The sequence below is a fragment of the Ambystoma mexicanum genome, chromosome 7p (assembly GCF_040938575.1).
Source record: "Ambystoma mexicanum isolate Mex_15411 chromosome 7p, UKY_AmexF1_1, whole genome shotgun sequence".
NCBI classification, from domain to species: Eukaryota; Metazoa; Chordata; class Amphibia; order Caudata; family Ambystomatidae; genus Ambystoma; species Ambystoma mexicanum.
In genome coordinates, this window is record NC_090939.1 from 904,361,421 (window position 1) to 904,386,855 (window position 25,435).

The following is a 25,435-nucleotide window of genomic DNA, read 5'->3' on the forward strand; positions in this document are numbered from 1 at the left end:
TACATACGGGGCAGTATATTACATATACTAGAATAGTCAAAAAGGTGAAGGAAAGGTGGTCCGAAATAGCACTGGCAGAACAACCGGACACTGCCATAGAAACAATGTATGATATCTCGGAGGGAGGGCATGAAATATCCCTGATTTACGAATTGGTGATGTCCAGAGTGGGTTAGGAGCTGCTTCAATTGAGGCGGGACTGGGAGGAGGAAGCGGGTGAACCCATGCAAGACGGCCAGTTGGAAAGATCTCAGCGATATCATAAAAAGGTGTCTAGAAATGCCAGGCTGCAGCAGATCCAGCTGTACGTCGCCCACAGGGTGTACATGACCCCCCGAAAGATTCCCAGATTTGGAGGAACAGCAACACAAAAATGCCCAAAATGGGGGGAGGTGGAGGCCGGGATGATCCATATGTTCTGGCCGTGCCCAGAGGTGGGAAAATTCTGGGGAGAATTTAAGCTACGACTATCTGAAAAGGGAATAAAGCTAGAGGTGGAATCCGTGTGGGCATGTATGATGGGGGGATTTACGAGGCCACGCAACCTGAAACACGTGTGCAAACTAAGGACTTGGCCAATATTCTGGCCAAAAGGAACATAGCCATGAACTGGAAAGCAGGCTATAGACCCCGATTAGAGGTATGGTGGAACGATTTACTTAAGTGGGCAGACGCTCAGACAGCGGCATGGTACGAGGCAGCCAGCAGAGAGGAGGAGAATGAAGTGGGACCTCTGATAGCATGGAGTCAATTGATAACCACATTGCCGGGATCCTTCCAGGCCAATCCCAGTGAAGAGGATACATCAGAAAACGGCGAAAGCGACTAACCCCAAGAGAAAGGAAATCCGTAAACCTGAGGTGGAAGCTCGAGTTAAAGGGGTGGGGGAAGGGAAGACAGTAATAAAAGATATGCAAATGTATGCCAAGAAGCGCAAATGGAACTGGCGTGATTGTTATGTTTTGATTGTTAAAAAAAAAAATTGTTTTAAAAAAAAATGGTGCTCTGTACCCAGGCAAAGAAGGCATTGAGCGTGGGTGCGATGACAGAAAAAAGGTGCACCCTTTGAACCCAAAAGGAAAACGGCAGCATCAAACCAGTACCAGGTGCGAGAGAGTGAACACTTCACGCCACTTTGCTACATTGTTCTGCTTCCAGACAAAAATTCTCCAACATACCATGATGCACCCATGCCATATGTAAGGAGGAAGGGGGCCAAACCTAAGAGAACCTTTATAATCTGACATCCCCAATTACAGATCCTACTCTGTGTAGGATCTGTCATTTTTCCTTAGTAATATCATCTGATATCTATGTAATTAACAAACCTTAGTACCCTGCACCAGACCTTTATGTATCCCTCCTTGTCTAGATAATATGCAATCTTGAATTAATGAAGCATGGCTACTATTATATGATTTGTGGTGTGTTTTACAGGTTTGAGTAGTAACTAAACTGCTGTATGTACTGATATGATTATGTTCTCTTTTTACTTCAGAGTACCACAGGAAACAAACGCATAAGACCCGAAAGTGATCACCACTGCACCTGAGGCATCTCACTCTCTCTCGTGCATTAGGATACAAGGGCTGCTGGTGGACCCTATGATCCAGCAGAGGGAGCCATGGCAAGAGGGAGTACCAGCTGAAGAATTCTGATAGGGTCTGAAGAGGAGGTGAATTCGTCATGGAAACAGTGATGATGGGGTGGGGAATCGGAATCAGAGGTCCGAGATTCAAAGTCTAATTGGGGTCAACTCCTTCAAGGTCTTGCTGGGGGAGTGCAGCTAACAATACAAAAAGTTGCCGGTGAGCAGCCCTCACAGAATTGGCTGTGAATCTAGGATGATCAAAGCAGGGCACAACATGTGCACTTGACACTATCCATTGGCTAGTGATAATTGACTCTTGGCGATAATGAAATGGTGTGCTGTTTGTATGTGAAGAATTGAGATGGCAGGTCAATTTTTGTGACTGGCTAAGTAGCTAGTGACTTGGATTTTTCCCCTGATCACAGGAGGCCAACAATGCCTTGAACTGGGGTTGGTCACGGCAGAGATTGCCACAGTACCCAAGATGAGCATATGCCTGTATCTCTTACCTAATAATAACTTTCCAAGCTGACGCCCAAGACTGGTTCATCATTGTGTAAGTAGTACACGTGAGCAGTGTATGGTGTCCAGACTCCAATCTATGGGCAGGAACTCTCTTAAAATGTCTCTCAGCATCAGAGTCTCGGAAGGGAATCTGGACAGCGGCAATCTCACACCTCGAGTCCTTGGTAGGTGGTCACTTGAGGAGTCCTGGTGCTTATACAAGGGACTGGATTTATTAACTACTTTTCTCCTTTTCCGGCCCTGATATATAAGTCATGCATGCTCCTCAGCAAACAAAGCTTCTTCAGCGAAGAGAAGATCTACATCTATCCCTTTTAGCAACTATGACATATTCTAGAGGCAACTGACAGGGCTCTTTCATACAAAAATAATTAACAAACCCAACCTGTGTCCCATTTACGAATTGAAAATGCTCTTTAAGGCCAAGAAAGCACATTCTGTATTATTTTCGAAATACCCGTAACAACACATGGCAATGGGGTACACACACATACAAATCAAAAATAATAAAAACAAATCCATTAATAACTGTTAAAATAAGCATTGGCAAAAGCAATGGCGCCGGGTTTGTATATGCAGTGGGAACGATTTGGCTATAGCAGCCCCACAGGACAAAAAAAGGCTTCCCCTCTACATTTGTAAATGCAGACCTATTGGTTTTCCCAAAGCTTATGTTGCAGATGGGCATAATGTCTACCATACTGCACAGTCGCCCATTTACTGTGCAGCCTTATTTGTGTCTTCATTTCTCTGACCAGCACCATGCCGCAGAAAACAGCCAAATCGCATTTGCAAACCATTAAATCGCTGCTGTTTGTGTTCAACCCTACTGCTCTCTTCCTGTCAATCATGTTTTCACACTGGATGCATTACAAAGGATTAAGTTGAAAGAATTGAGTGGATGGAAAGTGTTTTGGGAACCAATATGGTCATCCTAACTTCTTTTTTTTATTGCATTTTAGTAAACGTTTTAATAATGACATTACATGAGCTACTCGCACCACGCCTCATATACATTAAAATGTCAACACAACAACATAACAATCAGAATTCCTTCTGGATGTCCTCTCTAACTGTAAAGGGAATAAGGTGCATCAACGTTAAGCTTCAGGGAACACAAGTGTCACTTCTTTAAACTCTTCAGAAAGCTTACAAATGTATGCGAAAGTAGTTTACAATTCTCTCGATAGGTTACCAAACAAACCGGCCCATTTATCTTTCTTGAACCCACGACCCTGCCAAAAGGAATCTATGCAAGGGGATGACAAAAACATATCTACTGCAAAGAGTAAACACAAAGACATGTAGTTGGTATGCCAATTATTATCATTCAGGCTGCATATTTGGAATGATTTGTTTTCTAACCTCTAGCCTTCCTCTGCCGACAGATATGATATGATATGACAGGTTATTTATAACTCGCTTAATACCCAGAGTTCTGGTTAAGTACTCAGAAGCTCTTTACAATTCTCAACTTGGGGGTTGCCTAATGCCTGCCTTTGTCCCCGGGCGAGAAATCTCTTTTTCAAGGCGTTTTCCATGTCTGGCGCCAAGTCCGGGAATAAAAGAATCTCTTCTGTTGATACTCCAGGTTCACCTTCCCTATAGCAGCTTTTAGAATTTTTTCTTTGTCTCTGGTGTCAGATAGTTTGACAATTAGTTTTGACCCCACTTCAGAGTCCCCTGTTTTACTAATTTTGCGTTGTTTTTTAACACTTGTCAACATATATTGGATCATCGTCAATGTCCAGGCCTAACACCTCTGAGAGCCAGGAAGAGACAAAAGCTACCGGGTCATCATCTTCCACGCCTAATGGGAGGCAAAGTATTCTAATTTGCTTAGCGCACACAGCATTTTCAAGTTATTTCATTCTCCATTACATGGCCTTCTTCCCCTGCATCACTGCTCATCTGCTTCCCCACTGGGACTGTGTGGGTGTTCTGTTTTTTCTATCTTAGAGTTTTCTGCTCCAAGGTCGCCATTCTAGTTTGTAGCTGGGCCACATTCTCACTCAGATGATCAAGTTTGCCCTCTATTCGTGTCACTGTTTTGTCAATGTGCCCAAGAACCGACAAGAGGTTTTCTTGAGATGGGGACGTAGCCTTGGATGGATGCTCCGGAGGGCATTGCTTGCTTGTTAAGCCACGCAGAGTGAAAAAGTCCCGGTCAGCTAGCTTCTCTTTTTTTCATATTTTTCCCAGAAGCCATCATAGGAACACTTCAAAACTTCTATATGGGATCCTGCAGCAAGGTTGGCACCAGAATAGAACATTTCTCTACAGCGCCTACATTTATTCACTGCGCCATAATAATGTATGTCTTTGTAGTATTTCCAAGACAGTTCCTGGGTTTCAACAGTGGTTTCCCCACCAAGACCAAATGGCGACTCATTTTGCTTAACGCGCCCTTGCTAAAAATGAGCTCAAAATTATGTTTTACATCTCTATTTCCGAGTCTCCACAGGCTAAGAGTACCCCACTTTACAATCAAAGCCGCGTTGCAGTGTATATAAGAACTCACATTCCAGCAAGTTGCCTGACTTTAACATGGCCGCTTTGTAGTGACCGTCTATGTCCCTTTTCAGTTTTCATTAATCCCTCTGTTGTATTTCTGCCACCTATTACTCCATAACTGTGAAGAACCAAGAACACCGGCTCTAAACTCCTACAGGCAGAGCCCTTGTGCCAGAATTCAATCAGACAGCATATGTACATATCTATATTTTTTCCCCCACCTTTCCTCACCTCCATGAATGTTAATGATCTGTTGCCTGCAGGTCCCTCCACCAAATACTTGCCATCATATTAACTCCCCACACGCATCTATATTGCTATCTCTAATAGCTGTATTTCTTCTGTATTTACTCTGTGAATATGCTAATCTCTTATTTTCTTTCGCTATTCTGTTTAATGACTGATTACTGTTCATATTATACTTTGACCTTTCAAAAATATGTGATGCAAATAAACGGAGTATGAAATAAAAGTGAATGGGCAGGCCTAAAATAAATGGGCACACCAAGGAAAACGTTTGGGAAACCTAAATCTCGTATTACCAATCCTAATCCCCAATGTAGTGAAGGCAAACAGAAAATTACTGTATATGGCCGCATTGTACTGCTGATTTATGGAACAAAATATTTTACTTTGTCCTCAGAACATTTCAATGTCCTAAAAAAGAAAGAAAATTATACCAACCTGGCTCTAACCCAAGTCTCTCCAAGTTCTTTTGCATAGCTCTTGTCAAAATGATCCAAAATAAGATGACAAATCTGCTTTTGAAGCTTTCCCATCCGACTGGTTTATCGTCTGAAACAAAAATAGCAACATATGATTTTGTGAAAAATGTGAAATATCTATGACTAAATGGAAGTCAGAGGTTTGAGAGGTAGCTTGGGACCAAAATACATTTGTACTTAAAAGACAGTACATCACACACGTCCCATGGAGAAATATGAACAGAAGGGTCGCTACTGATTCTTCAATGCACAGGAGCGGACATGAACGTGAGCAGCAGAGAGGCTTAACCCCCTCCTCCCCCCTTCACCCCTATCTCCCTTTTGAGTACCCTGTATCTGTCCTATAAATCTAAAGCTAGCTAATTTTTCACATACATGACAAAATGCTTTCGCGTGGATTGAAATAAAGGTTTCATGACCTGGAGCTCCTGGTGTCCAGCTTCAGCCTGTGAGTAAGAGCCATCTCTGGAAAACGAGGAGCAAGTGCATTGCATACCACAAAATTAATTTCAGCATGAGATGCAAACTATACATTTTTGCACATTATATATGACCCATTGGGTTGCAAATGTCTGCCAGGTGTGTCACATCCACACACTGCTAAACGCACAAAGTTAATGTCACATAGGTATGTTTGTACGCCACCAGCAGACCTGTGACTTGTAGAGGTCTGTGTCAAGCGAAGTAGGCTCTCCTAGGCAACACGCAGGTGCTAAATATCTCCCAACAATGATGAACCCTGCTTTAAACAATCTGAGTCAAAGGAAAGTACATATTTTTACTGACTACTTTAAGTATTATGTAAAATGTGGTATTTTAGGCGGCATTCTACATCATTATCAAAATGCACTACTTCCACTACTACTGAAACATCGAACAACGTACATGGCTAATTATTCAGAACTGGCTGTACCTACGCATATCATACGCCCATCTACAGCTCTCTCTCTCTCTCTCTCACACACGCACTGTCTGTGTTTCTGCACTCTCTCTAGCTCACTCGCTCTATGTCACTGTCTCTTTCTATGTAGGCGAGGATGACGTAGTCTGGTGTGTGGTTGCTACAGCCACCCCAGACACTGTGACCAGACGAAAACACAATATCTTGAGTTGGCGGCAGGGGATGGTGCTTTTTTGTTGTTTGCAGAGCAGTGTTATGTAGTGAGCCAGAGACAGAAAGGAGTGGTAACAGATATTTATTTAATGCCAGCAGTTATCACTATGCTCAGTTAAATATGTCACTTAAATTTCATAAGGCAGAATCAGTAACAAAGGACTTTCTCCATTATTTTCAACGTTCTTCAATAAAGTTCGTCAAGGGCAAACTAGAGCGAGCCGGGTTTCAACTTAAATGCAGTCCATAAAGCCTTTCCTTAAAAGTAAAAAATGCAATTTGCATCTTAATAATATGGATGGAAAACCTCCTGGAAGCCAAACGTACTTCGTACTGGATTAGAGCGTTTTCTCCGCACGCCTTCTACTCCAGTGCTTGGTTCATAACCTTTCCCCGGCTTTCTGATGGCTCTCCAGGATGCAGTCGTTCCTTGCTGGCCTCAGGCTGGGAATCACTTAAACAAACAAAAACGTCCGGTGTCTGTTTTCACACTGGAATCTCCTTTTACTCAGGAGCCTTCCTCCACTGAGCATTCGGTCTGCAAACCTGGTATGGGGCACTTCGGTGTGTTTTTCGTTTCCTACTAATATGCCCACCGATATGGGGAACTGGCCTCATACCAGTCCGAGTTCGCTCCGTCAGCCTCCTTCCACTCCTGCAAGGCGAGAGACAAGTTGAGTTTATTTCACCTGTTTTTAACTCCCGTGGCCCTCCTCCTCAGCAATTAACATCGGGCATTCCCAGCCATGTGTTTCTCATCCCTGAGGCTAATTCTCCTCCTCCCTGCTTCACCCTCGCATAGCCTGCCTTGTTTTTAACTCCTGCCTGCAAGCGTTCCTCGTTATATGGAAACATGGTTTTCCGTCTTCCCCATCTCATTTCTTTACCCCTTTTCAGACTTTTATGTTGAACATGCATTGGCTGGGGCATTCTGCGATATGTAGATTGGGTCTTTGTTTGTTCACTCGTGTCCCTTCTATTTTGTCTAGTAGTTGGCTGGTGGGGCATTGTGGGATATGTAGTTTTTCCACTGTTGACTCTTATACTTAGTATTTTGGTATCTTGTGGGACAATTGGCTTGTCCTCTTCACTGCTGTTTTTCCCCGCAATGCTGGCCGCTACTGTTTCCTCATCACATACTCCCCTCAAAGAGCCATGCCGTTCGGGCATGTCAATGAATCTAGATAGATAGTCTGCCACTAACTGATATCTTCCAGGTTTGTGTACTGTTGTGAAGTGGTAGGGCTTTAAGGTCAAAAACCATCGTAGGACTCTATGGTTGGAGTCCTTCTGAGTCGCCAACCATTTCAGAGGAGCGTGATCAGTAAATAGGGTGAACCGCCTCCCCAGTAGGTAGTATCCAAGTGCCTCTACCGCCCACTTAATTGCTAGGCATTCTTTTTCGAGAGTAGAGTATGGCATCTCATGGGGCAAAAGTTTCCTGCTGATGAAAGCTATAGGACATAGGTCTTGTTTGGTACCCTGTGACAGTACTGCTGCCAAACCGCATCCCGAGGCATCAGTTTGTAAGAAGAATTCTCTGGAAAAGTCTGGACAATGAAGAACGGGTTTGGTGGAAATCCTTTGTATTAGGGTTTGAAACGCTTGTTTCGCCTCAGGGGAAATATACAGAGGACGGTTTGTGTCTAGTGCGTCCGTAAGGGGGGCTGCTATAGTTGAAAAATTTGGCAGGAATCTCCTGTAATACCCCACGAATCCTAGAAAGGCTCAAATCTCTTTTCTGGTTTCCGGCATCCTCAATTTTTGTATGGCTTGCATTTTGTCTAGCAACGGGGTTACGATTCCACCCCCTACCTAATATCCCAGGTATTTGGTGGTTTGGGTTGCCAATTTCGATTTTTTTGGGTTAATGTGCAAACCTGCCCCTTTTAACGCCTGTATTACTTGAGTTAAATGTGACAAATGATCGTTCCATGTTCTACTGAAAATGATAATGTCATCTAGATATGCAGCCGCATATTGTTCGTGTGGCCTCAGTATTTTATCCATCAGTGCCTGGAAGGTAGCCGGAGCCCCATGTAGCCCAAAGGGCAGAACTGTGAATTGGAATAGGCCCTGGGATGTGGCAAATGCGGTCTTCTCTTGGTCCGCAGCATCAAGGGGAATTTGCCAATAGCCTTTTGTCAAGTCCAGTGTACTCAAAAATGCAGCTGAACCTAGTCTTTCTATGAGCTCATCGATTCTAGGCATTGGATACGCTTCATACTTTGAAATGGCATTCAGTTGCCTAAAGTCCATACAGAACCTGGTGGAACCGTCGGGTTTTGGTACTAAAACTACTGGAGAACACCAGGCGCTTTTTGAGGGAACGATGGTTCCCAGTGCCAGCATCTCAACTATTTCCTTGGCCATTTCTCCTCGTTTTGCCTCCGGAATGCAGTATGGCCTAAGGCGTACCGTTTTCCCCTTCTCTGTGGGTATGGAATGGGTAGCCAAATGTGTCCGTCCTGGTATCCCAGAAAAGGCTTGGCTACCGGGCTCAACATAGCAAACAATTCAGTTCTTTGTTTCTGACGTAATTGCTCCCCCAATTGTACGTCCTTTAGGCTACTAGGTTGGTTTGGGACCAATTGTTCAGGGACGGACATGTCTGATAAGGTTGAACACATCACACTGTGAGTTCCTTCCTTCCACAGCTTGAGCAGATTGATGTGGTAGTTTTGATATTTGTTTTTCCGTTCGGGTTGTTCTACCTCATAGTTCACTGGACCCAAGATTTTGGTTACCTGATAAGGCCTGTGCCATTGAGCTAGCATTTTGTTTGTGTGGGTAGGCAGTAGTACCAATACCTTGTCACCTATCTTCAAGGACCTGGGTCTACTTCCTTGGTCATAGTATTTTTATTGTTTTTCTTGTGCTCTACTCACGTTTTCTTGAGCGAAGTCTCTTAGTTTCCCCAATTGTTTCCTCAGGTCGTGAACATATTCTGTGAGGGATGTTTCTTCTTGTTGTTCCCAATTGTCTTTTAGTAATCCTAGCACCGACTTGGGTTGCCTCCCGAATAACAGCTCAAACGGGGAGTACCCGGTGGATGATTGGGGCGTATCCCTTAGAACCATCAGCACCCATGGTAAAACCCATTCCCACCCCAATCCAGTAGGGCTGGTGGCTCTTTTTAGCATTTGTTTAATAGTCTTATTATATCTTTCCACCAACCCATCTGTCTGTCTGTGGGTGGTGCACTGATGTTTTTAGGTGATGAATACCCAGAGTTTTGCACACTTCCTTCATTACGACTGACATTAAATTGATCCCTTGGTCCATCACGATCTCACTGGGTATTCCCACTCTAGCAAAGAAGGGTAATATGACATCGCACACCTGTCTGGCTGAGGTACCTCTTAAGGGGAACGCCTCGGGATATTGGGTGGCGTAATCCACTATTACCAGGAGGAACCGAAATCCCTGACTAGAGGGTTCTAATGGCCCAACAATGTCCATTGCTATCCTCTGGAATGGCTCTTTAATGAAGGGCATGCGCTGCAGGGGTGCTGGGGCTGGTGTGTGGTTGCTCGTTTTCTGACATATGACGCACTCCTGGCAATATTTGGCTATGTCCGCATATATCCCGGGCCAGTAAAAGTTCTGTAATACCCTTTTTCCCTGTCATGTTTTCTGCCAAATGTCCTCCTGTGGAATGATCATGTGCTAGTTGAACCAGGGTCTTCCGATATGACTGGGGAACCAATAGTTCTTTCTCTTCATTGTCTGTTCCTCTGGTCATCCTATAATATAGCCCTTGTTTCTCCTTGAAGTAAGGTGTTGTAACTGGGGTTTTGCTCTGGGTTAAGGCTTGTTCACGGGCTCGTTTTAGGGTTTCATCTAACCCTGATTCAGTACGGAAGGATGGCAGATGATCCCCCACTCGCCAGTCTATGAGGGCAACTTCCTCTTCTTTTCTCTCGTTCTGGTTGTTTTTCCTCTTCTGGTTCTTGGTGGGTTTTACCCTTAGGTCCCTCCCTTTTATCTCGGTTTGGGAAAATGGGACTTCCTTTAACTATTGATCAAACTCAGGTATGTCTGTCCCTATTAGGACGGGAGCAGGTATGGTGAGTATAACGGCCACTTTAACCGGTACTTCCTTTCCCTGTAATCCTAACACTATTTCCTTTGTTGGGTACCCTTTAACATCCCCATGAACACATTTAATGTCAACAGTTCTCACCTGTCCTGGAACTGGTTCGCTCGCATGTGGTTGTATGGCCGTCTGTCGACTTCCGCTATCCATCATAGCCTGTTGAGGGCGTCCATCCACAGTTACCTCTATCACATAGGGCAGTTTTTTCTGATTTCCATGCTGTTGCAAGGATCCTATTTCCATGGGTTCGGTTTTGTTTCTTTTGGCACAGAACCGGGCAATGTGTCCCCATTCTCCACATTCAAAACACTGTGGCGTCTGTCCTTTCATTAGGCTGGTGCCGTTGTGGCCTTTCTGTTCCGGTCTTGTTCTCTGCTCCGGCGCACCTCCCCGGTTGTTACTGCGCAAGGTGAGAGGATCATGATGATGTCTTACTGGTGGCGTGGAAACAGGCCGAGGGATCCCCGCCTTTTGGTAGGCTGTGGCCACATCAATGGCTTCAGACAGGCTCAGGCGGTGATGTTGCTTAACCCACCTTTGTATCGGCCCTGGTAAGGCTTTGATGAACTGGTCAAGCATTATTTTCTCTTTTATCTGCCCAATTGTGGCTGTATTGGGTTGCAACCATTTCTCCGTTAGGTCTTGTACTCAATAAAAGAGCTGCCTTGGGCTCTCGCCTGGTTTCAGTCGGGTTTCCCAGAATTGGAGCCTGTAGGATTCATCATCCATGCCTAGCCTCTCCAGTATTGACTTCTTAATGTCCGCATATGGGGTGTCCCCATTAGGATTGGCCGCCTGATAGGCTCCTTGCATCACTCCAGTGAGAAGGGGCACCAAAAAGAACAACCATTGGTCCTGTGGCCATTGTGCTGCTCGTGCTATGTGTTCAAAATTTACAAAGAAAAAACTAGGATCATCTCCCGCCTGGTATTTTTGAAGCACTGTGGGGGGAATGGCTGGATGTGACCGGTGTGCCGCTAGCGATTCCCCCAAGATTCTCAGGGCTTCTCTGCCTTGCTCTTGTGCTGCTGTTTGTACCTGTATAGCCTGTTGCAAGGCTTGCCGGTCTGCTTGTGCCTGATGTCCTTGCACCTGCACTAGTTGTTGTAGCTGTTGCTGCCCTTCAGCCAATGTCTTTATGATTGCCTCCATGGTGTCAAGAGTAGACGTGTCTCTGGATATCCCACTGCTGCCACCACTGTTATGTAGTGAGCCAGAGACAGAAAGGAGTGGTAACAGATATTTATTTAATGCCAGCAGTTATCACTACGCTCAGTTAAATCTGTCACTTTTATTTCATAAGGCAGAATCAGTAACATAGGACTTTCTCCATCATTTTCAACGTTCTTCAATAAAGTTCGTCAAGGGCAAACTAGAGTGAGCCGGGTTTCAACTTAAATGCAGTCCATAAAGCCTTTCCTTAAAAAAATAAAATGCAATTCGCACCTTAATAATATGGATGGAAAACCTCCTGGAAGCCAAACGTACTTCGTACTGGATTAGAGCGTTTTCTCCGCACGCCTTCTACTCCAGTGCTTGGTACATAACCTTTCCCCGGCTTTCTGATGGCTCTCCAGGATGCAGTCGTTCCTTGCTGGCCTCGGGCTGGGAATCACTTAAACAAACAAAAACGTCTGGTGTCTGTTTTCACACTGGAATCTCCTTTTACTCAGGAGCCTTCATCCGCTGAGCATTCGGTCTGCAAACCAGGTATGGGGCACTTCGGTGTGTTTTTCGTTTCCTTCTAATATGCCCACCGATATGGGGAACTGGCCTCATACCAGTCCGAGTTCGCTCCGTCAACCTCCTTCCACTCCTGCAAGGTGAGAGACAAGTTGAGTTGTTTTCACCTGTTTTTAACTCCTGTGGCCCTCCTCCCCAGCAATTAACATCGGGCGTTCCCAGCCATGTGTTTCTCATCCCTGAGGCTAATTCTCCTCCTCCCTGCTTAACCCTTGCATAGCCTGCCTTGTTTTTAACTCCTGCCTGCAAGCGTTCCTTGTTATATGGAAACGTGGTTTTCCGTCTTCCCCATCTCATTTCTTTACCCCTTTTCAGACTTTTATGTTGAACATGCATCGGCTGGGACATTCTGCGATATGTAGATTGGGTCTTTATTTGTTCACTCGTGTCCCTTCTATTTTGCCTAGTAGTTGGCTGGTGGGGCATTCTGGGATATGTAGTTTTTCCACTGTTCACTCTTATAATTAGTATTTTGGTATCTTGTGGGACAATTGGCTTGTCCTCTTCACTGCTGTTTTTCCCCGCAAGGCTGGCCGCTACTGTTTCCCCATCACAAGCAGCTATTGGAAACAAACATGGAATGTATTTAATTGTACTAACATTGCAAACTGCTCTTTTTAAAATGTTACAATTTTCCTTTCTAGTAATCACTTGTAGTATATAATATAGCTCTAATAGGACATTTTATATTTTTCTTACTCAACAAAGTACCTAATCAAAACATAGAATAATCAAGCACATTATTTTCTGATAGAAGATTATCATTCCAAAATGGAGAGTATGACACACTCCTATTGTACGCATTTCGAAATGCATTTATGAGAAAGTGAAAGGGTACAAGTAGCACCCGTGCATGTTGCAGTCTGCTTAGGAGGTTACAAATCCTCCGAGTCTGGCGGTAGCCATGCCAGTAAAACCGGCAGGCTGCCGCCGGACCCGTAGTTAATTACTGGCGCCAGGCCGGATTTACCAGGGCATTACATCCCTGGTGGTCCGGTAAATCCGCCACCAGCAATTCTGTTAATCCCCATTCCTGTGGAGTCCCATAGGACTCCACAGGAATGGGGACTGCGGAAACAACAGCACCATGTTGTAATGGTGCCAGTGTTTCTGTGCACCTCTAAGGCGGGGTGCCGTTCCGCCCCCAAGGTCAGACCTGGTGGGCTGTACCGCACCCGCCCACAGAACTCGTATTTTGTCGGTCCAGAAAACAGTGCTAGTACCCGGACCGGCAAACTTGTAATGAGGGCCAATTGTGCTGCGTCCCAGGAACAGAAGACTAAAACCTTTTAGAACAGGTTGATGACATTACAGATGCAGAGTTTGCAGGGTAAGGTGCAGAAACAGATGTAAAATGCACAAGTGCTCGCTCAAAGGGCGGCCAGGCCATGGGATAGAGGCCATGGTGGTCTCCCCGGGGGCTAACCATACATGGGGTCAGGTGTTTGGTTACCCGAGACAAAACCAACCCAGCAAGGACAGTGAGGACAAACAACCAAGCAGGAACAGTGAGGACAGCCATCTCTGCAGGTGCAGTGAGGTCTGCAAGTAGACCAGCAACGACATGGGGACTGGATAAATCCACAGGGACAGCAAAGGCCTCCACAGAACCCCTTGGTTTGCAACAATTGTAAACAGACAGGACATAGGAAGAATGGATGTCCCTATAGACTGCAGAGGCCTTACCACGCAAGGTTGATGCCCATGTTCCTTCACCAGGGGGCACAGCCCCTTTCCATAGTCAATCCGAGAAAGCTCCACCTCTTTTTACCAATCCAAATGCCACTGCCTTTGACCCTGGACTACCAAGACCACCCTCATTGATCACAACTCTTTCTGATTACCCAAAGAGAGGGGGATTTTAGAAAGCCCTTTGAATGAAGTAAAGCAAGATGGCCCGTATGTCCAGGATCAGGTGGAGGGAATACCTGTACCATGTCTAGTGGACACGGGAGCTAACAGATCAGCTATGCACATGGATTACTTCCCCGATGTGTCCTAGTCTCAGGAAACAATGAAAGGTGTTGGTAGATCAAACACTCCTATCCAGTCACTAAGCCCCTCACCATCACGTTAGGGCCCATTACTGATCAACATGCACTCTTTTAAGCCCTACTGGATCTGTACGTTTGTTAGGCAGAGACCCTTTATGCAAGCTCAGATGTACTAAATAATGGACCCCAGACAGAGTTTTCCTGAATGTACACTGCACTAACAGTGAAGCAGTCCTTGCTATCCTCCAAGTAGAGATGACAGAGGACACAGCAAGAGGGGAAGAGAGCTGACCGGAGGATTTGACATGTTGATTGACGCTATACCCGTTTCTTTATGGTACCCCATGACAATGAAGTAGGGTATAACCACACTTCTGAACATTTTAAGATTAAAGTAGATTTGTTTCAGAGATTAGCCCTTGTCCGTTAGCACCCTTTGAAGGCCGAAGCTGAATCAGGCATTACACCATTTGTGAATCACTCCTGAGTCAGGGAATTATTGTTCTCACTAGTAGCCTATGTAAAACCTTGATTTTTGCCTCGGAAAACGCCAAGGAAACCCACCTATCATTTTGTTCAGGATCTGAGAGCTGCTAATGCAGTGGTGGTCCCCTCATTCGCTGTTGCCATAAAAAAAAACTGGTACTATCCTTTCATGTATCGCTCCCGATGCCACTCATTTTTCAGTAGTGAACCTCTGATCAACTTTTTTCTCAGTCCCTATACATAAGGATAGTGAGCATGTGTTTGCATTTTCACACAAAGCAGTACAGTACACCTGGATAAGGCTGCCCCTGGGGAATTCAGAGTCCACTAACCTCTTTTCACAACAACTAAAAGGAGAGCTAGACATTATAAAGGTTACCTGGGAAGTCTGTACGTAGATGATTTGCTGATTGCATTACCTTCATACAAACCTTGTAAGCAGGGCACTAAAGTACTGTTGACTGCCCTAACTGGGAAGGGGCACAAGGCTTCCAAACAGAAGTTACAACTGCACACAGAGTGTTGATTATCTAGGACATGGCATTATGGAAGGTTATTGGTCGATATCCTCATCTACAAGGGAGTCCTGTTGCTGTGCGTCAAAAGCAGCTGTTACCTTCGGTAGCAGTGCGGCTTGATGCTTCGGAAACACTGATGGGTCCTTTCCTCTAGCTGTTTCGCCCCCTTGCTGACTCGATTGTCAACTGGCGAGCTTCAGCACTGTAGCGCTTTAGCGTTCTGAGTGTCTGAGCCTCAGTGTTTGTGTTTTTACACACCAACTTTGGTGAGCTTGTGACGGCGCCCGGGGCTTTTTGCTGCTTACCTTTTTTCTCAGCAGGGGCTAGGGGTTAGTGGCATTCTCCCACTTGTGTTCTCTCTCTAATACTTTGTGCTCCGTTTCATGTGGGTGAGAAACAAGCGCCCTTAGGCATGCTGGTAAGCCTCAATTTTAGGCTAGGAGTTGGAGTTTCTGGTGACCTGTTGGGGTTTGGTTTCTCTTAGGTTTATTTTTATTGATATTGTTTGTGTGTATGCACCTTGTAGGAGGTACATACTTTCCTGCAACATTTTAGTGATCTTTTATCTTATCGACAAGTTTGACTTATTGAAAGTTTTGAGCCACATAGTGCATATTGCCTGTCACAAGAGCACATGCCTCTAAAAAGACATCCACTCCTCTGGCTCTCTCCTCCCTATCCACACTCCCTTTATACACGCATCCAGATTAACTCTCTGCCCTACTTACCCATTCTGTTTGTTTGGGTTCAGGGGGAATAAAAGAACCGGTTAGAGGTGGCCTACTATAGGAGACATTTCAACCTACATTTGTAGAGCAGGGCATTATGGCCCCTCTGCTAACACCCAACAGGAACTGTTTGACTGAGGTTCTGACCCTTAGTGTGCGCAGGAGACAGAGGCTTCGGGTTAGGAGAATAGACCTCTCCTTAAATGACGACGATGAGGATGTCTCTGGCCTGGCTCTGAACCCGCACAAGGCAATTTTGGAACTGGAAACTACAGGTTCTGTCTGTTAGACAAATAATAAGGACGACTTAGGGTACACAAATCCAACCCTGGAGATGCCAATGAGCCAATGCAGTCTTGTTTTATGGCCACACAATCTTTGGGGGAAAGAGTTGAGAAGGGTTCTCAACAGTCACAGACAAACCCTATTCTCCAGCATCTGCTGGGGACTGGGGAAACTCCTGATAAGTCTATTTTGCAAAAAGAGCACATTACCCCTGCGCAATGGTTGCGAGTTAAGGCTAATAATCCATGAACTTAATCAATGTAATAGTTTTTCTGATTTCTGCACATGGGTGGACTCGCTGGACAAGTGAATATCACAATACCATCTGGAAAAAAGGATAGCTTCTGCCAAATGGATCAAAAACCAGACCGAGTGGACCACTCTTCACAAACATTGCAGTTAGCAACTAGCTGTCAGGGGTTTGAAGATTCTTCTGATCAGCATGCTATGATACTATCTTCTTCCTTGGTAACTGGAGGGGGACCACAAGCCTCGATTCCAACATCTTCTGTTGTGGTTCGTAAACCAGCATTGATTTCCTCGTGCTCACCCCGACCGGCTTACTGTAAGATTAACCCTGTCACTGCTCAGAGTCAGAGGCTGGGTAAATCTCAGATGCCGGTGATAAGGTATAAGACCAGAAGAGGACACTTTATAGATCAAAGAAATGTCATCATCACCAACATTAAGGAGCCAATTGGGAAAGAACCCAGGGAGGCCCTTTGTAATAAAGTCCTGACATGGCTTCACCAGAGAACAGGGCCAGGGGTCATTAGAACTTCAGACTCGAAGGTCCTACGTAGGTTTGAGCTGAATGACTGGTGTTGCCAGAAGAATATGGATTGTGTCCTTGTGGGATGCGCGTCAAAAATTCTGCCACGTTCTCTGAGTATGTGCCCTTATTTTCCATAGGGTTCTTCTAATTGATTTGAAGGACTAATAGATCTTTCTGAAATGTCCGTCTTGCTTTTTGGGATCACTTGTAAATTTGAGCTGCTCTTTTGATTATTGATTTGCTCATATCTCGTTTTTGATTGTTTGTCTGTCTTGTTTGTATTTTTTTAGAGCTCTCAGGCCTCTGGGCGTATATCGCTTTATGCAAATTAAAATAAATGAATACATCCCTGAAAGAGGCTTTCTACAAAATTCCTAAGACTCAGGCTGTCACACAGATGAGAGCATTTTTAGGGATAGTCGGCTAGTGCCGGCAATGAACACTAGGCTAAGCTGATATAGTTAAACCCTTTCAACAATATACTAGAATAAATACAGTGGAGCCATTACAAAGGACTCCGGAGTCCGAGGAAGCTTTTAGAAAAAATAATTAACCAAAGCTCCTGCATTAGGTTTATCAGAATATAAAAAAGGACTTGTTTTGTACTGTCATGAAAAAGATGAATTTGCTTTAGCAACGCTTACCCAGAAACACAGTATTCATTATGGACGTATTGCTCATTACAGTAAGGACCTGGATCCTGTGGCTGCAGGGATGCCACCTTGTCTGAGATCAGTTGCTGCAGGAGCATCAGCAGTGAAACAGAATAAGAACATTATATTACGGTGTCCATTAGATGTAGCAGTTCCCCCATGCTGTAATTTTGCTATTATTGAAAGCAAAGACACAACACATGTCCACCTCAAATGCGAGCAAACATGAAGACCTACTTATGAATTCTTCTAATATCACTTGGATTAGATGCTCTGTATTGAAACCTGCTTAACTACCGCCTACAAACCAAGAAGGAGGGCCACATGAAACTACCCCACATGGCTCTGTAGCAGACTGTGTAGCCACTAGAATCTATTGGTTCACCCAAGTAGAAAGCACTGATACCGTAGTGACCAAATCCAATATTTTCGAGGAAGAAGTGACCAAATTGTTTTTTTTTATTTTTCTACTGAGATTTTATTTTTAATACAATATATGTGGCAGTGGGGTAAGGGATATTAGTAAAGGTAGGGGGAAGAAGAAGGCTGCGGGGTGGGGTCTCTGAAAAAATGTGGTCACTCTTTCGAAAACATGGATTCGGTCAAATCACTTACATCCAGCAAGCACTACTGTGGTGACAACAACCAAGACACATGGTGGTAATGGAATTAAGACTACAGGTTGTATACTAATTGACCTTTTCACATTTGACCTCGGGAGAATTGACCTAATTTAGAAGATCAATTAGGACATATATGCGGGGGGAACACCCAGCAAACCCTCCCACCCAATCCAAAACCCCCTGCAGCCCCCCACCCAATCCCCTTATATTATTTATAATCCAAACCCAACCCAATACATATATAAAATAACTAAATTAATATAAAGGTCAATTGTGCAGAAGGTTAATTAAGACCACTATAATTAGGTCAATTGTGCAAAAGGTCAATTGTAAAAGGTCAATTTGGGTAATACCAGACTACAGATGTGGTAAACCTTCCCCTTGCGATGCATATGGTTATAGTGCCACGGAAGTGAAGATTGAGGATCCAAGTGTGTTGCTAGGAAGGACCTCTGGTCTGGAAACAGACAAAAAAAAGAGAATGCATGTTAAGGTCAAGTCACTTTATGATAACGGGAGGGAGTTGGGTTTTTGTGTTCTTTAAAGGAGATATGTCGGGTCTGTAAGAGAAGTGACGCTCCCCATCAAGTAAGGAAGGAGGCAGGGGACTGGGGCAGCATCTGCTGCAGCTGGTTGTGCAGCTTTCAGCCCCTGCCCAACCACTTCCAGCCAACATTGCTTGGAGCTCAGTGACTGAGCCCGATGAATCAGACAGTGGTGAGCATTATGCAGTTGTCAGGCCTCAGCATGCAAAGCCACTGACGGTCATGGGAGACTGAGGGAACAGAAGGGTTTCCTGCTGGGACGCCGATACCAAAGTCACCATCAAAGCTAACATGGTCATGGCTGCAAGCCTTGTATGATGCCATGATGTCTGCAGTGCAAAGCCACAGTAAGCCCCACCACTGTTTTTACTACTCACCCGACTTGCTGTATCAAATTATGGAAAAAAGTACCTTTGAGTTCTTCCACTGACTGAAATGCTTATGGCTCAATTTCATATTGTTACTGATTAAGTGTTAAGAGCAGGGTTTGAAATTGCTACGAGCTATTTAGCTCCTGCTTCTACCCTAGGAGAGCCTGGTTAGCTTAAAACCAACAGAGATACGTTTGTCTCCCAAGGCCAACTGGTAACTTTGAGTATGTAAATAAAGAAGAATTACAAACCATTCAAATATAATGGATCTTACATAATGGGCAAAATGTCCAAGTGTGCATCTCATGCAGAAATTAGATTTGCAGTGGGGGCAGTACTTGCGCCTGGTTCCCCAGCAATAGCTCTTGCCTATTGTGTGACGTCCGACACCCAGTAGCTAGTTTAGCTCTTGCTCACTGAACCTCAATTTCGAACCGTAAAGGGAAAAAACCAGTCAAATATTGGCCCATTTACAGATCATGCATTTTCAAACAATAAGTATATATTTAATGCTGTGCGTCACTTCAAAGTAACTGCTCATGAGTTTGCGGAGGTATCTCTGCCTGCACCCTCGCCCCTCGGCCCCCTCACCAGAACTCAAGATAGCAGTTCCAAGTGGCAGCAAGGCAATCCATTCTACTTAAATCCTACATGCCCTCATCCGCCACATCCTGCCCGCATTCCACAAGCACCACACCAGCCCTCATGATTTCTCTCCCATATAAGTCTCACCTTTACAAGTGAAAAGATCTGCGCTTGCCAGCATCATTTACAACCCCATAAAAAACGTCTGCCTAAATCCACTATGAAAAAGCCTAGCAGAGTGTCATTACTAAATAAAAATAAACAACATTTTCAAAATGCTTTCCCTACAGCAATTATTTCGGTATCACTTTGCACTTTGCACATGATCCACACAGCCATGTCCCAAAGTGCAATGTATGGGAATTCTGATCCCTGCATTTGAAAATCTGTCCTAATTCCCCAATATCTGCCACAGAACATAACGCACTAAAAACAGAAATTCATAGGCTTGGAATATTAACACAGTACAAGAATAGACCAGTTAATGTCCAGATGAGATTTTAGTTTATAGATATAGTCCGACGATGACCATAACACTGTATAGTAAAACCATGAAGCAGACACGAACCGGAGGAGCATGAACTAAGGAGGATGGCATCTCATAAATTCCTCAGTGGTGGTAGGCAGGTGTCACTCATGAGCACTACAAATGTGCCAGCTTTTCTGGGATCTCTGTGCACACCAAGCAATATTTTTTAAAAATTCGTTAGCTAATCCGTACATGTAGAGGTTGAGACATCCATCACTAATTCCAAACCCTGCTCCTAGCTCCTTCAACTGGAGGTCAGCAACCGAGCTGTCCTAAAACACAGATCACGGACATTGCGAGGTCTCATTGCAGCTGGCCTAGGCCGGGGTCCAACTGGTGGCAGGGGTGTGCAGAGGACTTGACACATTTTTGGGAAGCACAACACACTGAGGTGGATGGTTGAGAAGGTTGCGGCGAACAGAAGAAATAGAAGTGTCAGTGTTGAAACCCTTTTGGTGAGACAGGAGCAATTTTTGATTTATCAATTCCAATCATGTTGATGGTTTTAATGACAAGTTGGACTGGACTGCTCTCATCTAATACTCCCATAATTTGGTTGGGGACGCCTTGCGACCGTTCTGTTAATTTCATATATGGCGCAAGATGTTTATGTTCCTCCCACCATTGGTGCTCTAGCTTTGTACATGTATTCCATTATAGTACACTAGCACACATCCTGTTAGCTTGTTTGGTGTGGCATGTTGGCCATTACAAAATGTTTTTTAAAGTGGCAATATCCCGTTAGCTTGAACATGTGAATATTTACATTGCATGAGTTAGGCTTTCTCTACTGCATGGTTAGGCTTTATTTCATACATTTAAGATGGCCTTCAGGTTCCAATATTGTTTTACATTCTCTATACATGCCTATCTGTTGTTTGTTTCTAGGCTCTGTTTTTGGGTCCTCCAGTGCAGCTACATCATTTAAAGCGAGTTGATGTACCTTATTTTCCCACATGTGTGGTCTTGCCGTAGCTTCCACCTTTTGATTTTGGGTTCGCAACTATGTTACCAGTATGTGCTTTTTTATTTCCAGAAGTTAGGCACCTACCCTGTTTTTACCAGCAGTCAGTTTATAGATTGTGATGTGCGGTTGTTTTCCTTTGCAGACTTAAGTAACAGTGTAGAGATTGGTGTCTCTGTATGTGTGGGTAATACAGACCTTTCATTGCCTCTATGTCGTACCTTGCTCTGAAGCCTTCAGGTACATATCACTGGTCATGAGTGTTGAAGGGTATGATCATATGGTGGAGCTGTTATTCCTCGTTTTGTCCAATTGTTGAGATTGGCGGTTATTGATCTGATTTTTGGAATTGATTTCCATCCAGATGTGTCTCTACATCCTTTATTCATGAATTATACAGGAAACAGAGAAACGGTTTTGTCCAATTTATGACGGGTATGTGGTATTTCAATAGTGCTCTCAACGTTGTTCACGTAGTATGTGTTCAGTTGGTAATTTATGATGCAAACATTGCTTTTGTTTCGTACAATTCTGGGATACGGCCCTCGGGAAGACAGTTGCACTGCTTTTGTCCTGTCGAAACTAGTGATTCATCTAGGGAACGCCTTGTGTTTAACACTCTATCTTTGGCCTCCAGATATAGTCAGCTGTTACGTTGAGTGCCTACTTTTGTTACATGTGTATACTTGTTGGCCTGGTACATTCCAGGTGTACAGGGTTTGGATGGTGTTAGACAGGAATGGTATAAAGAGAGACACAGACTCAAGTGTTATAGTTCCAAAACCTTTATTTACTACAATGCCAGGGTTGGTGTAATACCTAACTGGCCCCAACTCTAAAGGGATAGTTCCCACAACTGATGTTTGTAAGGACCATTGATGTCTGAAAGTCCAAAACCAAAATTTGGCTGTGTCTAAACCTATGCTTGCCCTCACTCTCTGATAAAATGTGCTATGAAGTCTCCTTAAAGAAAACATAGTGATTCAAAAAGAAATATATACCAAGGCTGGTTTCAGGTGGACTTCTCACCAGGTGTGGCTTGGTTACTGTCATCAATGTTTAGCACAGTCAAAAAGAAGTTCTTCATCAGCTCTTCTCCACAAAGTTCTTATACTCTGGTCAACAAGTCCCAATGTCTTTAGTTCCTGGGGATTCCCTTCCCCAAGCTTCACTCCTTCCAAGTTTCAAATCAAACAAAAAAATAACAGAGTTTCTTCCAGGCTTCTCAGGGTTCCCTTACCCAAGCTTATTCCGCCTTATTCCACCAAATAAATGTTCATCTCTATTAGGCCTCTCAGGGCTCCCATCCCCAAGCTCAAGCCCCTTCATTTTTCAAACACAAGTTCAACTTGTCAAGATGTGCATTTCTCTTGTTGTCACACACAACCTTCTCATGGGGTAACATCAGAGACTTTTGAACACGCTATGTTCTTGGCTCATCCTAAGTGCAACCACTCTGATCTTTAGCCCCTCTCTGTATTTCCTGTACTTCCTTCTTGTCTGTCCTTTCCTCTTCTAGGTGCTTCCTGCACCCCTTGGTTATCCTTCACTTGGTTGTACTCACATGCACCTTCTTTGTCTTGCTTTTTCTCAGCTTGCCGCGCCCCTGGCACCTTCCCTTTGGGTTCACTTTATCTTCACTGTGCTTCTTGCACATTAATTTCCTTGCTTTTGTGCACCCTTGCACCTATGCTTTCCTTTCTGTGCCTCTTGCACACTTGTTTGTTTCCTTCACCGGTGCTCACTTGCACCTCCACTTCACTTTTGGGTCACTTGCACCTTTCTCATTTATCTTCAAGCCTTTTTCTTCCTTTCGCTCTCTTAGCACCTCTCTCTTGCTTTCCTTTTACTTTCTGCTATCTTTCTTGCTTTCTGCTGAGTGCCGCTTGCAAATACTGTCCTTTCTCTCTTCGAGGTCAGGGTCTCACCACCAGCCCCTCAGACCCCCTTGGGTCCGGCACACGCCCCAAGGGACCAAGCACTCATTCACACGCCGCCAGCATGACATGGGCTGCCTCAGTCCGGCTCCCTGGAGACACGGCTCCCTAGCCACGCTGCAGCCGCTCACAGGCACCAAGCCAGCGTTGCGGCACAATGCTCTCCTCTGGATCCTCCAGGCGCCGCTCCCTTCAGCTCCCTGCTCCATGGCTCCATGGCTTCTTGGCTTCCTTCAGGATTCAGAGCTCGCTGCCCTGATTGTGCAAAACCACACCCTTTATACTTTACATAAATAAGAGTCAAGTGGAGTCAGGTGTGAATAGTCAGTGTGAAATGCCTGACCCTATTAATGGGACAACCTAATGGTAGTAGGTGTCAGTCTTCCTTTTGTTTCTCAAGGTGTTTCATGCAGGTAATCCTCACTACTCTCAGTTACCTCTTCTTCTTCCCAGTATTGGTCGGAAATGGGGAGGAAGGAGATGGAATGGGATTGCAAATATCCCATAAATGCTGAGGGGCGTCAGATGGGAAAGGGTGTGGGGGGGATTGAGCGTTACTGCTATTTACCAGAATGTTTTATTTCATTGTTTTTTATAAGGCGTCCAATACCATACCTGAGTTCAGTTTCTAAGCGCGGATCCGGGAATCAAACCTCTGTTGCTCTGCGTGGTCTTGCTTCCAAGACCAGCGCATTGCCCCTGTGCAATCCTCCGTTCACAGAATACTGTTAGGATATTGTCAGCGTGGATCGGAACAGTCTCTAGCCTTGGCGTGCTTAACACTTTTCCTCCTCTAACTTGGACCATGAATAATGGGCTTTGAATTTGAAGTAATGAGACCTAGATCAGGGTTAAGAGAGTCAGAATACCCCATAAAGGCTTCTGGGACTTCTTCCTCCTCTTATTATCCTGTGGGTAGAACACTCACCTGGGGCACCCCATGAATACAACTCTGGACTCCCCTTACCACCTGAATAGAGGGATCTCTGTGTATATATGGAAGAATAACCCAATGTTTCTCACAATGGATTACGCCACCATTCCATTCACTCAGGGAATTTAGCAATGTTTTGAAGCTCTTTAAGCACTTTTATGCACTTTATGCCATTTGCACATATTTGTGAAGCATTTGCACTTTTAGTAATTCTTTTGGATGGTTGACATTTTATACTAATCCATGCTTGTGTTTTTAATCCATGCTTGTGTTTTACTTACATGATGCTACTTTGGGGATTGTTGCATTTATTGTGTGTTTTTGAAAGTAGTAAAAAATAACCCAATGTTACATTCTATTGTGTACTTCGCATTTGAATAATGAGGGATGTGCTCCCCGTATTTTGAATAATGATATGTGTGTGTATTAAAGCATTATATTGCACAATGCTCTAGGGAGACATGTGTGTTGTACATATATAAAGGCCTGGCACAGTGGTTTGTGCGCCTGTGGTGCTTCTCCACCCTTGATTCACAATGAGATCCTGGAAGGACCCGCAGAGAGCAAATTTGATCTGGTTGCGGGCACCGGGACCGAGCAGAGGTGTAGGATATGATATGATAGTTTATTTATATAGCGCCTGGTGGGAGAGGCCAAAGGACCCAAGGTCGGTCTGTGGTATTTCCCCTAGCACTTTCCTTATTACACTGCAGGACCCGGTCTGCACTGGGGTTCATCTGAGGCCTATACCCCTTCTCTGGTGGCTCTGACACAGGATTATGACAGTTGATTTCCTTCAGTGTAAATTGGATGGTTGCAGCTTTAAATGTGTCTATTTACGTTTGCCCTTGATAGTTGATGACAAGGTGGGGGAACGTGAAGGCATCATGAAGTACGACACAGACAACAGAGTCGAGATTCAAAGCAAAAGACTTTATTAACTTAAATATGTCAAGATGGAAAAAGGCCTAACTTGCCCTATGCTAAGGTGGGATTTCCCTACCTAAATAAAACTAAAGTCTGAGTCAAATGTTGAACTTAAAAATCTAACTGTGTCCAAAACCTATACTTGCCCTCACAACTAAATCTATACAATGTGTAGGGATGTCAGTAACCAAAGAAACAGTGTTAAAAAATAACATTCTGAACACCTTCCAGCTCACAGCTTTCTTCCAATTCCCTTCCCCAAGTGAAAAC

The 25,435-nt window shown here is 44.4% G+C and overlaps 1 protein-coding gene across 1 annotated transcript in view; it reads right to left on the bottom strand.

Annotated features, from left to right (window-relative positions):
- NSUN3 (NOP2/Sun RNA methyltransferase 3) overlaps positions 1 to 25,435 on the bottom strand; it is a 358,318-nt gene that overhangs the window by 244,445 nt on the left and 88,438 nt on the right. Inside the window, exon 4 of the mRNA XM_069637189.1 lies at positions 5,315 to 5,425. Within this exon, the coding sequence (XP_069493290.1) occupies positions 5,315 to 5,351 (37 nt within the window). The 5' untranslated portion in view covers positions 5,352 to 5,425. The remainder of the gene's footprint in view (positions 1 to 5,314; positions 5,426 to 25,435) is intronic.